This window comes from Passer montanus, unplaced genomic scaffold (assembly GCF_014805655.1).
Source record: "Passer montanus isolate IOZ18808 unplaced genomic scaffold, ASM1480565v1 scaffold48, whole genome shotgun sequence".
In the NCBI taxonomy this organism is placed as follows: Eukaryota; Metazoa; Chordata; class Aves; order Passeriformes; family Passeridae; genus Passer; species Passer montanus.
Window position 1 is genome coordinate 5,581,050 of NW_024369707.1, and position 15,114 is coordinate 5,596,163.

Consider the following 15,114-nt stretch of genomic DNA (forward strand, 5'->3'; position numbering starts at 1 on the left):
TGTTCAGTTGGTTTTTGATCTGTCTTTTTTCAAGCACTCATTGAACCTCATGAAGAGTGGAAAAAGAGAAGGAGCTACTGGTCTCCTAGACTCTTCAGCTGTTCTCCACTCTAAAGCATCCTGAGTGAGTGCCATGACCACATGCCTCTCCCTCTAGAAGACAAATGACTCCTTCTCTCTTTCCATTTTTCACAAAAGTCTTTAACTAGATTTTGGGGTTTTTCCGCTAGCGCAGAATCGGGAAGGCGGGGGAGAAAGCTTGGAAGGAGAAATGTGAAATGAAGAGAAGGGCAAATATTCCCTTTCTCACCAAGTTGCAACCATGGTCTGAAAGCATGAAATGACATCAATTGGAAACATACCCAAAAGGCAGAGCAGCTGAACCTTTGCTGCTGTAATCTGTCATGGCTCCACTGAAGTTAATTTGAAAGTCTGCCTGTTCCTAAATAGGTGCAAAGGCCTTCCAGTGAATTGTGTGTTACCACAGGAAATCATATTAAAGAGAATGGCATTTTGGGAGTCAGTAAGTCGTCACTTCTAATGGTAGCTTCATTGAGTTTGATATAAGCTCTCAGGAAATTTGTGGTGTAGACTTTAACTTTGTGAGAATATCTTTTCTGCTAAACTGAGAGTTGAAACTCTGTAAAATAATTTGTGCTAGAGCCTGGTCCTGACAGAGTTCTGCTAAAAAATGTGAGCTGCGTCATGGGAACAGACTCCTGAAACCATGTTGTATGTGTAGCACAGAATTCAGAAAGCCAAAAGTTTGTTCAGTGTCTTCATGAACTCCAAGGCTAAGGAGGATTGTGGCAATCTTGCTTCCTTCAGTGTCTTAGAACTAGAAGTAAATTTGATCCTGTTTTCTCCCTAATTCTGGTTGCAAAAATTAACCAAGTAACTTGAGTTTATCAGACAAAATTAGGAGTTTATCATGTTCCTAATGAAGCTTATGGAAGCATTGGTTTACTACAAGATGGTGCCCACTAAAATAATAAACAATTACTTTAAAAGAGGAAAACAACTGAATGCCAATTAAGACAAGCATCAGAATGACAATGTTCCATTTTCCCACTGTACAGAGAATGATTTGTGGCCAAGGGATTACTTTTGAAATTGTTTTGAATTCTGCCCTTTAATTTATTAAATGAATCCTTCTTAGGAACTTGATTGCTAATTCACTTTAATTTAGAAAAGCCCCACTGTCTTTGGATGTAGGCAGAGCCCTCAGGGGTCTATAAAACTGTCAATAGGGCTGTTAATTTGGCTTTTCTTTTTTTCTTATGGCTTAAAGCTTAATTGTGAGAGCTGGGAAGATGCCATGGTTTTGGTTTGCAGGGACTCAGTGTCTCATGGGTTTCAGATCCCATCAGAAGTCATAGGAACCCTCCTGCTGCTGCTGACATGCCAAGCTGGAAAAGCTCAAAAAATCTGGGGAGGACCAGGGGTTTGCTGAAAGTCAGTCCCACCTGGTTTTCGTGCTGGAATTGGAGATGGACAAGAACCAAGTCACTCAGTCTAAATGTCCCTCAGCTTTGGGTGGGTCTGGATCCTGATCAGGATCTGAACTTTTTGTGCCTTAGGCTTGTCTCTAATTGAATCCATGCAAAACCAGACATTTCACATGACTTTGATGCAAAACCATAAATAGGCCCATTTTTTATTCAAAACGAAGTCCAGGTTTGCTTAGAAAGATCACAAACCTCCTAGTGAACCTTGATGGTCCCAGATTATAATGAAAATTGAAGTCTCCAATGCAATAACATTCCTGGAGGCAAAGATGCTTGATATTTGTCTTTCTAGTTAAATGTATTACTGTTCAGAGGCAGGCAATCATGTTCCACTTGCTGCAAGTTGGACAGAAGATGGTCTAGACCCTTCCTTACACAGAGCCTCGTTGTAATTAGGTTTCTTGGGTTAGATCCCAATCAAAAAAAAATCTTAATGGCACTAATAGTGGTTTTGTGTCTTATATAGGACAGTATAGGAATAATTCCAAGTGATATGGGATTAAAAATGCAAACCAAGTATGGAAGCTTGGATGAGATTTTGTTTGGATTGAAACACTTTTTGCAAACTCTTTTCCTGAGCAGTCAGATTGAAAAAAACCCAAAACTCTGGATGTTTGAATTTTGCAAAACAATTTTCAAGCTGAAGGTGACTTTCATAAAGTACAAGGATTTTAGCAATGCAAATTCTAGTACCTGAGCAGAACAGCATGGCTATTATTTGATTTTAATGACAAATGCAGGCTCTTCTTTGAAGATCTCAATCTGAGCATTCACTGTGAAATTACCCACTGCACATATCAGCTAATCCATTTATAGGTGATCATGTATGTTAGAATTAAGTAGATGTTCATCAGAACACAGCCTGGGTCAAAGTTTGTTTGTAAAATATTGTTTGCAACTGCCCTTAGACTGTGATTTGGAAAGTCTGATTGGAGTGTCTGAATAGGTAATTGTCACTGAAAACATCAGAAATGTTTCCAGGCCATCTGTCACTCAGCCACTTGTTGTTATTTGTATTTCTATGGTAAACAGGAGCCCTGCTTGTGGACTGCCACTGTGCTGGGAGCTGTACCAACACAAATCTTGGGATTTCTCTGTGAAAAGGACCTCATGATGTAACACATGAAGGTGCACAGACATGTTTAGACTTTTAAGTAGAGATGGAGGCTATTGAGCTCTATGATGAGCAGTGGTTTCAGATCACTGGTACCCAAAAACTGCAGCAGATGATGTCCAGCAAGCAGCAAGCTGTCACGGTAGCAAAACCCCTCTAGAATTCCTGTCTCGTTTGATGTCTATTGAGACAACAAATATTCTAGGCTTCTGCTGTGAGCCCAAAGGCACATTTATATGCTACCATGCACAGAGGAAGGCTGATTACCTGGCCAAGAGTAGATGAAGGCAAAAAGTCCTCTACCCTTACAGGGTAAACCCTCTTGCATTTGTTTCTGTGCTTTGTGATCCCCTTGGGCAGGATTAAACCTGGGACCCTGGATCTCCCTGTCCTGCTTGTCTAACAATAAAAAGGAAGCCACTTAGAAAAGCTGCCAAGAGCTGGTTTCTCCGTTGATCCCGGTTTTCCTTTGCGGACACAGGAGGCTGGCTGGCAGCGTGCAGCTTTTATTCTTTTCTGTCTCTCTGCTATTGTGCAGAGTTCACTCTGGCAGCCTCCCCCTGGACGCATCTGGGGCATCTGTCAGGCCCCTCCGTCGGGCTCTGTCCGGCTGGCTTGCAGGCCAAGTTTTGACTTCCTAATCTGTATTAACCACTTTGATGTGGCTCTCAGCAGGGTTTGACCTAAAGCAGGCAGAGAATCGCATCTCACAATCCATAGGGTATGAATTGAAGGAAAAAATTAGCATTTTAAAAATTTGCTGTCAAATAAAAAGAAAGAGCATGATTTTTGCTGAAATTCAGTTGGGTTTGAATGCTTGTCTTTTCTAAGCTTCCTAGAAATGCCCGGCAAAATATGTGCTGCTTGTTTGCATAGGCAGGGAAGAGGCAGGCTGTTAGTGGCTGGTGTTCTCCCAGAATTCATCATGGAGGTATTTCTCTTTCAGTCTGGATTTACAAGATGAGATACTCAAACTTCCATTTCAGGACCTGTTATGTTTTCATGTGGTGGCAGGAAAATGCCAAGCACTCTGCAGAGTCTGCTTTCGAGAAGACCTCTTGGTTTTGAATGTGCTGTAATATGATGTTTTCAGGAGAAATTAGAAACAAGGAGGACTACTTTTATTCCCACCTGGGAAAGCTTCCTTGTTGCATGTTTGCTGATGGAACTATTAGGACTCTCACTTGTGATGTTACTGGGTACCCAGCAATGCACATAAGAGTGCTTGCAGGCTGTGGTGCTCTGAGCTGAGTACAAGTGGAAGCAAAAAAGAACTCTGTTGAGTGGTGCCACAGCACTGAAAGGCAAGATGAAGCAGGAGCCAGGATTTTTACAGCTGACATGAAGCTTCTCCAAGATCTTCTCCTGCTTCCTGCTGAAATGTTGAGGACCTCTGGGGAAACAGTGAGAACCTTTAAATAGATGCTATCAATTAACCCTACAGCCTAACAATTTAAGATAGCTAATTTTACAGAGATGAAAGACCGTAGCTAAGAAACTAGGCATTTTAGCTTTCTGGATTCATCTGTTTGTATTTTGGCGATTTTCCCCCCTAATTTTAAATATTGCAAATCTGATTTGGGGCCACTTTCACTGTTATCTTTGAGAATTTGCCCTATTTCTGGAGGGTAAAATCATTAGTTTTAATGAAACCATTGATTTTCAGTCTGTGGGAGATCATAAAAAAGTGAACTTCTCTTCATGCTCCAAAAAAACCCACAGGAACTTTGATTGGGTTCCCCATTTGGGTAAAAGGAACTAAAGTAAAAACCTTGTGTTTTCTGAGTGTGGACATTCCTGATGCTTGAGGGTGGGTGAGGGCTACATCTGAGTCTCGAGGGTGGATCCAAAGACCACTGACACAATGTGGCTTGCATTTAATACTGGGAATGTAGAACTAGATCCTTCAGAATCTCTTTCTTTGGGAATGGCAAGGACCAAATGAGTTATATGTGTGGTTTTGTACCTCATATATAATTTAAATACTCTCTGTTTAGACAATCATGTCATTTTAAGTCATTGATGTTCTAGGGACACTGTGGGAGTGGAAAAAAAGGAAATTAGTGAAAATATATTTTGTAACATTAGTGTCCAAGCAAAGCCTACAGGACTCATCAACAGGCATCCTGTCACTTCTGCTGTATGTGTATGGTGAATAGTTAAGAGAAGCCAGTGTGTTTATTGCACATAATTTGGTGCAGAGTTACTTCTTCAGTTTTTGGGACTGTTAATAATTCAGAGAGACAGTTATAAATTGGTTAATATATGTAGAGGTTTCAAAGCTGGTGATATTAAGTATGTGTATATTTAGTCAAATAATTTTTGACATCTTTACCATTAGGCATTCACCAGCAACCATCCTTCCTGCAGATTTTCAAGAACATTTATCAGCATCTGTCAACAAGCAGTAAATGAGAGCAAATGTAAGGGAATTGCATATGTCTGTGGTGTAGAGACTGGATCCAGAGTGACTCCCAGCAGGCACATTTTCCATGCTGTAAAGGTGCTGTGAGTCTGGCTGCAGCCCAGCACAGCCCATCACTCCCTTTCATTGACTGCTCTGAGGTCAGCTAGAGCAGGGCTTTTTTTCTGCCTTTTTTTTTTTTTTTTGACTGAAAAACTGTGTTTTCTTTGGAAATGAAGCTCCCCCTGTTTCTTTGGAATAGGTAGCAAGCTGCAAACCTTGCTTCATTATTAGCCAGCCTGGGTCCATGTCCTCAGAGCACTGTGTGCGTGCTTTATTTTCTCATGCTTGTTTAGTGTCTGTATTATGGCAGTGCTCTGGTCAGGTGACATCTGTGAGCTCCAATGGCTTTTGTGAGGTTGGTAGAAGACAGTCCCCAGGAAATGTAATTAAAGGATGATGCCAGGAGCTCATGGGCGTGCAAACCTCATAGGGTGAGGAACAAGGAGCATCTGCAGGTGACCAGATCTTGGATGGACTCAAGGTAATTACTGTAACAGCATCACAGGCACTGTAATGAATGAAAGAGCTTTGTGTGCTTCAGGGAGCCTTGTGCACAGAGTCCTGCACCCCCCATGCTGGCACCCAAGGTAGGGGCTGGAATGAGAAACCCCACAGGAAACAACACAAAGAGGTACTGAGCACCCTGCTGCTATCCCGTTGTAGGGTCCTTTTATCCCAAACACTGCAACAACCATAAAGGCAGGGGCTGTCTTTGACCAGTGGGACTGGAGGGCTCAATACCCAGTAGGACCAGGTTTCATGACAGAAGATGATGGATTTTGAGGTCAGCACCCCAATTCTTATGTAGTTGTGATGGAAGTGACCTAGAGTTACTAGCAGCTTTAGATGGAAAAGAAGTATTTGGCAGGAGTAGGTAGTGTCTTTGAAAAAACAATAATAGGAAAAATATTTGATGAAAAAGAGAAGCTATTTTATTGACTGAAATTTAAAAAGCAGAGGAAAAAGTCAGTAGTTTTAGTTTTCTTTCACAAAAATCTCCTGCAAACTTAAGTAATTTCTGGAGGAAATAGAGTTGTATTCAATGACAAAATCCAATATTCTATTTAATGAAAAAAAAAGTCTGGAAATATTTTGGCCATTCCTAGTCCTGAAAGTGATAAATAGGGATGGTCATATAACTCAGTGTACATCCGTAGTGGGTAAAAGTGGCTTGAGGGGTGGTCTGGCTGCAGCTGTGGATTTAAGAAAAGATGATAAACTCGATTTCCCACTGAGACTTTAAGGACTGTAATCATGACATGGAGATGAAGCTATCTACAACTGCTTTCTCTGCTAGTGTTTTTTGGGAATCAAAAACGTTATTAATTCAGGTGCTAGAACTAGTTGAGACAAACAGGAAGTTTATTAAAACATTCTTTTTTTTTTTTTACTTTAGCCATCTGTACAGTTTGTTTTCTTCAAAAATGTTTTAGCACTACTACAAGTGGAATCAGTGAAGAAATCAGAGCTGATGTTGAAAAATGCTTATAAGCCTTGGTGTGCTCAGTAGTTTGATCACATAACTTTAGGAGTTCTGTTTGCATGGTGTTGTTGCAAAGGATTGAGGCAAATATAATTTATAGGTTTTTTTTTTTCTTCTGAAAAATCCACATTGCCTTAGACAATTGAGAGATTACTGACAACTCAATTATTTGCAGCACTTTAACTCACTAATACAGTCTCATCATTTATCCAGAGACTCCTTCATTTGCTTTATTTAATTTCTCAGCTGATGAATTCCATCTCCCAGGATACTCAGTGTTTTCAGTCTTAATTGGTTATCAATCAGCTCTTCCATCAGCTGATACTGGCATGAAGATATGATGCCAATCCTTTCTTAGTACATCCTGGGATTTCTGCAAGAGAGATCTCGCTTTCCTCCTAAGTCTCCCTATATTAAAATATCACCTCAGCTCCTAAAGTACCTGGGAGAAAACCTATTTGGATTTGTGTATTTAGTTTCCTTCTTTTTTTTTTTTTTTAAATTTAGGAGACAAAGTTCTTTAATGCTCTGGCATTTTTTCCTTGAAATATCCTAGTACTGGTAAGTGAACAGGCAACATGCCACAATACTTAAATACAGCACTGGTGTTCTCAGCCTTACCAGGGATGCTCCCTGTGGGAAGGGCTGGAAAAACCCCCAGACGTGGGCACTCGTGAGCTCCCGGAGAGAAACAACGAGCTGTGCGAGCTGTGCTTTTGCCTGGTCTCGCCGCTCTTGCAGAGCCGCTCGGCGGGCCGGCCCGGCGCGGTGCGCTCCCGCTCGCTGCGCTCTGCCTGGGTCTGCTGGGAAAGGAGGGACGGACAGACAGACTGAGCAAGGGGCAAAGCTTGCCCGGATCCAGCTTTGCTCGTGTACCAGTAGAAACAGCAGGGTAGTCTTTTGAGGCTAGTGAATAGAAATTCTGTGCAGTCTGCGAGGAAGTCTTGGCTTCGTGGGGAAAACTGTAGCAACTTAAATTTTATTTAGTCATTAAACCTGAGCTAACCCTTATATAAATACCAACTTCTGAAACCGCAGGGAAACCTCCCACAGGCTACATGACTTTTACCAAATCACAGTATTTGTGTGGTTTTTATTTTTTTTTTTTTTGATACTACGCATACATGCATATGTACTCCCTGGACATAGATCTAAGTACTAACTGCAGTTCCTTTATATTTAGTTTTCAATATAAGTAACAAGAATGAAAAATAATGTCAATAATGTTAATGAGAGTAATGATAATAATGGCAATAATAGTAAAAATAATAGTCATCCCCCAGTGTAAATTTACGTCAGTGAAAGTTGGGATCAGACCCACATGCAAAGCTGGTAAGTACTTTAGCGTTACTTGTATCAACAAAGCAAATCTCTTTTTGGCAAAGGAGGTGGGGGAATAAGAAGAGATTTTTGTAGTTGTATTTGCAGTTTCCTTTTCCCTTCCTTTCACTCTAGAAATTCTTTATCCTTTCATGCACAGTTGAGAATTAGCCATTTATTCTTAGTGCTGGTGATGCAGTCTTTGATATTTAAAATGGAATGTGTTCCTTTTTGATGCTCTGTGATTTTGAATGAAGTACATGCTAGCAGATTAATGGTGCAGAACAGTTAGACACTGTGCATTTTTTTTGCTTTTCCATATTATTTCATCATTGCAAAAAAATATATTTTTAAAAAAGAAGAGCCTGTGAATTGTCTATTGTTTATGCAGTGAAATTGTTTTCACAGTGTTGTCATTCTCTTCTAAGTTGAAATCATTGAATAGCTATGAGCTGTCACATTTTTTGTCACTTATAACTGCATCAAGCTGTGCTGACAAAATGTCCCTGCATAACTGTTAATATGCATTGTCATTTTAAGCATGAAACAGTTTAGCTAATGATTTATCTCTTATAATGCAGCACTTGGGGCAGCTGTATGATTTGTCTCTTTAGCAAGTCAAGTAATTTCTTTAACAAAATGTTAAGCACAGATGGGCCATAGGCTGTCAGTTAACCATTATTGTGCATGCATCTGCTTGCCTTCAATGCACTGTTTTATGTATTCAGCCACTTACTTAGGCACAGTTCTCTGAAAAGCGGAACCTACTCTGATTGGCAAATAAAATGTTCATTTGTCTCTTCTTCCTATTGTTTTGTTTTGGTAACACATGTCAGCAGCTCAATTACCCAGTTCATTAACAGCTCCCAGTGGACATGATGGCCAACCCATGATAAGGAGGGCGATTGTGGCACATATGGTCAATAATAGCCTGTCTCTTGGTAATTGTAAATAAAAGTCACTGTTGGCCTTTTCCTTTTACTGCAGCTACTGTTTTCCTTTTCACTTTGCCGTACAAAGCACATTTCTCTATGTGAATCAGCCCAAACAAAATAAAAATACCATCCATTTTTCTCGAGAAGATCACTTTTATCACTGCTGTGGTAGTTCAGCTTAGAGCTCACAGGATATAGGCTTGCTCTTTTCCAATTCCAGCAACGGATTAATTGTCTTATTAACGAGTTTACTTAAGTAGCAACATATTTCCTCAACATTTCTCTCTTTCTCTCACTGCAGACTTTTTTAAAGTGCTTGTGGAGTTAAAGTCATTTACAATTTTTTTTTGTAAGTATGCCCTTTACAAATAGCAGCGGTTTTCAAAGGAGTAATTGAAGTGTGACTTAATCCCTGTTAGATGAGCGATATTCCTGTCTAGAACAGAGGCTTTCTTTTTGGTTTCATTTCTCCTTCTTTGATATGTCATAGTCAAAATGCCAGTAGAATTGGTTAAAAGCAATTCTACTACTTGTGGGTATTTCACATTGTGTCAGGTACTCTACTACTTTCTAGCAAGATTGATAATTTCTTTATATATTTGCTGATTCCTAAATTTTCACTTTTAATAGGAAAAAAGAAGCATGTAGCAGCATTAGCATGTTTTATCATAAACCCATCTGAGAAATCTTTTGTGGCTTCTTGTTTCATTCTGTGTTTCTTGAAATCTGATTTAATTTTTCCTCTCAAAGAAAAGGAGTCCAGTTGATAAAAAGTTTTGGGCTGTGACTTTAATAGGGTGAAATTTAGGGTGTCCAAATCTCCCTTCTGTCCTCCTCCCCCACGGACTTTGAAGCCCAGAAAATGAATGTTGAATTGGGTAAAATTGCAGCTCTGAGTATCAGTAAACTTGCCCAAAAGTGCTTTGGGGGGAGAACCTAAACTTTAGGGGTGCTGTTCTCTTCCTTGAAGCATGCTTTATCTTAGATAAACACCGCTTCAGTTGTGTTTAAAGAGCTCACAGGTGGCTGTGGGGTGACTCGGGACCCCTGAGCTCGTCCCCTGCTGCCTGCCATATTCATAACTAATCTGTAGTCTCCTCCCCAGGCTGCAGGCACTCGGGGAGTTGTTGAGTGTCAGAGTTTATTTGTCCTGGTTTGATTAGCACAGACCTGGCAGGGCGTATTTTCTTTTTAATGGCTCCTTGCTGTGACAGGGAGGTTTTGGGAGGAGGAGGAGGAGAGGGGGGAGCCTGGCGTCATGTTTCCCCAGGCAAACACAGAAAAACGAAGGGCTGATGTGCTGGGAGGGAGAGAGGTGCTCTAGAGTCTTCATTATATTTTGTACAGATATAAGAGCCTGCCCCTAAACAGGACTGCTGAGAGGGAAGGAGAGAGAGGTGCTGCTAGCACGAAATAAGGGTGCTGTTTTATTTTCCTGTGGACTTTATTTTGAGGAAGAAAAGGATGCTTGGTGTGTTTCTATCTTGTCGACTGTTAAAAACCAGCTGCTGAAAGCCTACCCCAACACAAACAAGGATCCAGGCAGGAATGACCTACTGGCCACCTACTGCTGCGCCTGGCCATCATGGCCATCATCTCCTCGGGTGCCTGTGACACCCCCATCCTGAGGCAGTTCTGCCGCTCTCCCTCCCTTTCCTCCTTAATTCCCCCTCAGTGTGACGGAGAGCTGCTTGAGCCCCTCACCTCTGGTGGAGGAGGCAGTGTTGGAGGGACGCCTCCAGGTGCGGAGGTTTGGGGAGGGGGAGCTGGATTAACCCCTGCTGTGCATCCCCTTCACCCGGCTGCCCTCCCCAGCCCCCCGGCCCACTGCCCCCGCCTCCACGGCAGCCGCCTTTGTGCCTCCCGCATCCTGCCAGGCAGGTGTCAGAGCCCTGAATGCGGGCAAAGGCCCCGCTGATGGATACCACAGATGGAGCGTGGAAATCGGCCCAATAGGCCTCAGCCACAGGCCATTTCTTAGGACCCAACAAAAGCCTCCAAATAAGTCAACAAAAATCCCAAAGATCACAAAGAGAAAGTGTCGTTTGTCATTTGCTGTGGGTTTGTGTGGGGGTGGCGGCCCCGCTGCACTCCCCTTGCCTGCACCCGAGCAAACACGAGGTCACTCGCCTCGCCTCGGCCCTCATGGCTGTGGGGATCAGACGGGCGCTGGCAGCCACTGCCACCACGGTGAGCCGTGGGGCTGGCAGGGGGGACACCCCAGTGAGCCCCAGGGCTGGCAGTGAACACCCCAGTGAGCCCCAGGCTGGCAGTGAACACCCCACTGAGCCCCAGGGCTGGCAGAGTGAACATAACAGTGAGTCCCAGGGTTGGCAGAGTGAACACCCCAAGAAGCCCCAGAGCTGGCAGAGGGGACACCCCAGTGAGCCCAAGGCTGGCAGGAGGGACACCCCAGTGAGCCCCAGGCTGGCAGAGTGAACAACCCAGTGAGCCCCAGAGCTGGCAGCGAACACCCCAGTGTGCAGTGGCACAAGGGGGAGACTCTGTGAAATTAATCTGAAATAAAGAACTGAGAAGATGGATGTGTGTGGCAGGTAGATAGTTAATAAACAGCAACCAAACCCTTCCCTGGCCTTTGCTATTTTTAATTTTTTTTTCATTTGCCTTATTTTAGTGACATCTCCAGCTAGACAGAATTCATTCTGGCTGTTGCACTAGGAGGAAAAGAGTGTGTAATATGTCATTTAAAAATGTTACAGGGTGTGAAGAGCTGTGAGAGAGCTTCTGCTTCCCTGGGTCACAGAACGATAACCTCTCCATGATAACCCCTCTGCCTGCCTCTGTCAGGTGCACTGTGTTGCAGCCCTAATGCATGGGCTTTAAATGGTTGTCATGTTATTGTTATTTAATTATTCAAATGAAATGTCTTGCTGGGAGGAAGAACAGCCCACAGAATGACCTCTTGTGTGTCATTTTGTTGTTCGGTTTTTGCCCCATGTGTCTATTTACAGTGTTTGGAAAAGGGATGGTTGCAGAGCTCCAGGTGACCGAGTGCCTGTGACATTGGGCAGTGGGGTTGTGCATTTGTGGCGATAATCGGCATGCAGCATTTCCTTAGGCCACCAGATAGGTCACGAGCAGTTAAGGGACAAATAATTTCTCTTTAATGCTGTAATTTCTTTTTAAATTACTCTTCATGACTCAGCAACTGGTAGTGCTGTTGGCTGCCTCTCCCATTTTGAGCTGTATAGTAAGAGGGGTTCCAGTGATACCAAGGAGCCCAGCCAGGCGATCTCCCAGGGCAGTGAGTCTCCTTCTATTTATGACTTGAGGGTTGGAAAATCAGGATCAGACACACATAAAGGTTAGTGATATGCATATTTTGTGTCTGTGGAGGTGATGGATGTAGAAATAACCGAGCTAAAATCTCACCAGCTTTGCCAGTGCTGAATAATGTATTTGCATATCATGGAAGTCAGTAGAACTGTTAGTGAGATACTGCTTAGAGAGAGGGCAATGCACTGTGACTATTGAACATATATAAAATATATATTGCTTGTCTAAAGGCTGAGGTGTATCCAATTTTTGTGCTTAGCCAGTACTCTGACCCTTCTCACCTATACCAAAATCTAATAATGGTATTTTAATAGGAAAAAATAAGAATAAAGGCGTCTTTGATGATGGTGATATTTAAGAATACTTTGTAAGAAAAGAAAACAGTGCAGTTTGTAGTACAGACATGTAGCTATCCTTTGAGATTATATTTGTCTGACTTTCATATCACACAGCAAATAAGACAAAAGGAGCCAATGTTTTCAATAAAGCTGTACATAGCAGTCAGGCCTGCCAAAAGGTAATGCCAATGAAAGCAGATAGATATAAAACTAGTTTCATGTGGTATACATTTTCTCTCTACTTTAATTTTATTACTTTCTCTTTATATTCTTGCCCTTGATTACACATATTGTTCCAGATTCTTAGATACTATAGAGTTGGTTTTTTAAATTGGTTTACCTTTGTACCTTTTCTATGCTGCTTAATGAAATATAAAGTGAAAATGAAATGGAGTCAGGGTTTTAGTTCTACATTCTTTTGCAGAAAGGAATGAGAGCATAGGGAAACATGTCAAGATTTTGCTAAGTCTTTATAAAACATTTTTAAAAGATAATGATATGTCTCCTGATACTTCCCACTCAGTTGGTGAGGGAGTTCACTTCAGGAATTTAACAGTAAATATCCCCTTTAAATCGCACAGTTTAAGCTGGCTTTTTATAGGCAAATATAGATGTGTGAAGAGGTTGTACTCATACATGTAAGAGCATTGAAAGTGTTCCTGCTATCTTCCTGACAACTTCCTTTTCTTTTAACTCATTGTACACAATTAAAGGCAGCTTTTGTCAGAGCAGTTGTCTCCAAAAGGGACACTTCTGAGCTCTGTACGGAAATATATTCAGATCTCACCACACCAGGTAAGGGCAGAGTGCAGTGGTAGCAGTGTGACTCTGGCAGTGTGGCTGCTGTGCTCTCCTCCAGCCTAGCTGGGCAGTAAGAGTGGTTCTGCTTAAGGTGGGTGATTTGTATCTGAGAGTGACATTGGGGAACTATATTTAAAATAGCCTATATTTCTTTTTGCTCTTGAATGACAGCGTGAAGCCATCCTGCAGGGTTGTAACTTGGCATTTGCTGAGGAATGCAGGTGTCACTTGGGACTCTAGCTGAGAAGATTTGGGATTTGTCACTAATTCAGACAATGTATGATGTTAATTTTGGGATACTCTGTATTGCCTGTTTAATAAGGGCTGAACTTGAAGTGTTTAGGGTAGGATGTTGTGGTGATACTCCTTTGTTCTAGAGAACAATATTTTCAAGAATAAGAACCTCTTAGTCCAGTCTTGGGACAAAACTTCACTGCAAGTAAGAGACTCTGGGAGTTGAGGTTTGTTCAGTATATTGATGCTGAGACCCACAGGAGTTTCTCCTTATGTCTGTGTTTGCTGGGTCGAAGATATTGATGCTGTCTGGAAAATGAAGACACCTTTCACAAAAGAGCAACTGGTGTAGCAGTAATTGTTCTTTTTTGTGTGTGAGTGTGCAGAAATTAATAAGCTTTTCAGCTGAATTGTCTGAAAAAGCACTTTGTGTTTCTCATGCTCTAAGTAAACAGATTAGCTGTATTTATTAGCTCAAACAGCTTGAGTGAAATTGGAAATGTAACATAGCTAGAAATGAACGTGGCGGGGGGTTTTTGCTGGAGCTTGAGAAACAGTTTGCTTCCAAATAAATTACATTAAAAGGATTAAATATTAAATCAATGTCTATATCAATAATTTCTTTGGCATTGTTGAAGTAGTAGCAGCAATGCTTGTATTTCCATTGAACAAGCAGTTTCAGCATCGCTGGGGAGTGTCTGCCCTCTTTAGGTGGTTTCCCTTGAACACTCAGGCAAGAAGGAATGCTGGTTGCCTGGACAGCAGCTGGTGCAAGTGAAGACTGGCTTTGAAAGTCTACTTTTTTGGTTCATTACCGTTTACTGGAGAAAATGAATGTGGTTGGGTACTGGAAGAGGTTCTGCTGCCTTCACAGTTGTAGCTCTGGGTTCAGTGTAGCTGGAGTTCACTTGGTGGCTAGGGGAAACAAGCAGTGCTGCTGGGATCTGTCTGGCCCTGTCTGTGACATCACTATGTGCATGTCTGTGAAGTCCAGAAAGAGTTTCCATATTGATTTCTCTATAAACTGCTGATTGCAAGAGTTGGTAGCCCCTTCCTGGGTCATGGTCATGCTGAATGTGGTTTGTTTTTTGCTGACTTTTCTTAAGTTCTCACTCAGGGTTTGTGAGGGGCCTTTGGTCCAAGACAGCCTCCATATGAAAGGATGTCATTGGTTGAGTCAATATTTTGCTGTTCTTTCTCCTTAACTAAAGTTAATTTTGCCTTTCTTTTTTTCCTTTTTTGAGCATCAGCACCTCAGTCTGATGAAGGCTCTGACATTGATTCTGAACCAGATTTACCATTAAAAAGAAAGCAGCGTCGCAGCAGGACAACCTTCACAGCAGAGCAACTGGAAGAGCTGGAAAGAGCTTTTGAGAGGACACACTACCCTGACATTTACACCAGGGAAGAACTTGCACAAAGAGCTAAGCTCACAGAGGCTCGTGTCCAGGTATGTATAATACAAGCTGCCTAATGAAAGGAGTTTCCTTTTCTATTAGCATGTGAGTCCTTTTATATTTCTACATGATCCTGCTCTGGAGTAGAAGGAAAATGTAAGATAACATTGTTTACATCTGTAGAGTTTTGCATCTGTATATGGACATTGTTTTTACAACT

At 41.9% G+C, this 15,114-nt stretch overlaps 1 protein-coding gene across 4 annotated transcripts in view; it reads left to right on the top strand.

The window, feature by feature from the left end:
• PAX3 (paired box 3) overlaps positions 1 to 15,114 on the top strand; it is a 75,062-nt gene that overhangs the window by 35,362 nt on the left and 24,586 nt on the right. For 2 of the 4 annotated variants that reach the window (XM_039722421.1, XM_039722422.1), the window contains exon 5: positions 14,742 to 14,947. In XM_039722421.1, the coding sequence (XP_039578355.1) occupies positions 14,742 to 14,947 (206 nt within the window). The remainder of the gene's footprint in view (positions 1 to 14,741; positions 14,948 to 15,114) is intronic. The other 2 variants (XM_039722423.1, XM_039722424.1) reach the window with 1 other exon arrangement.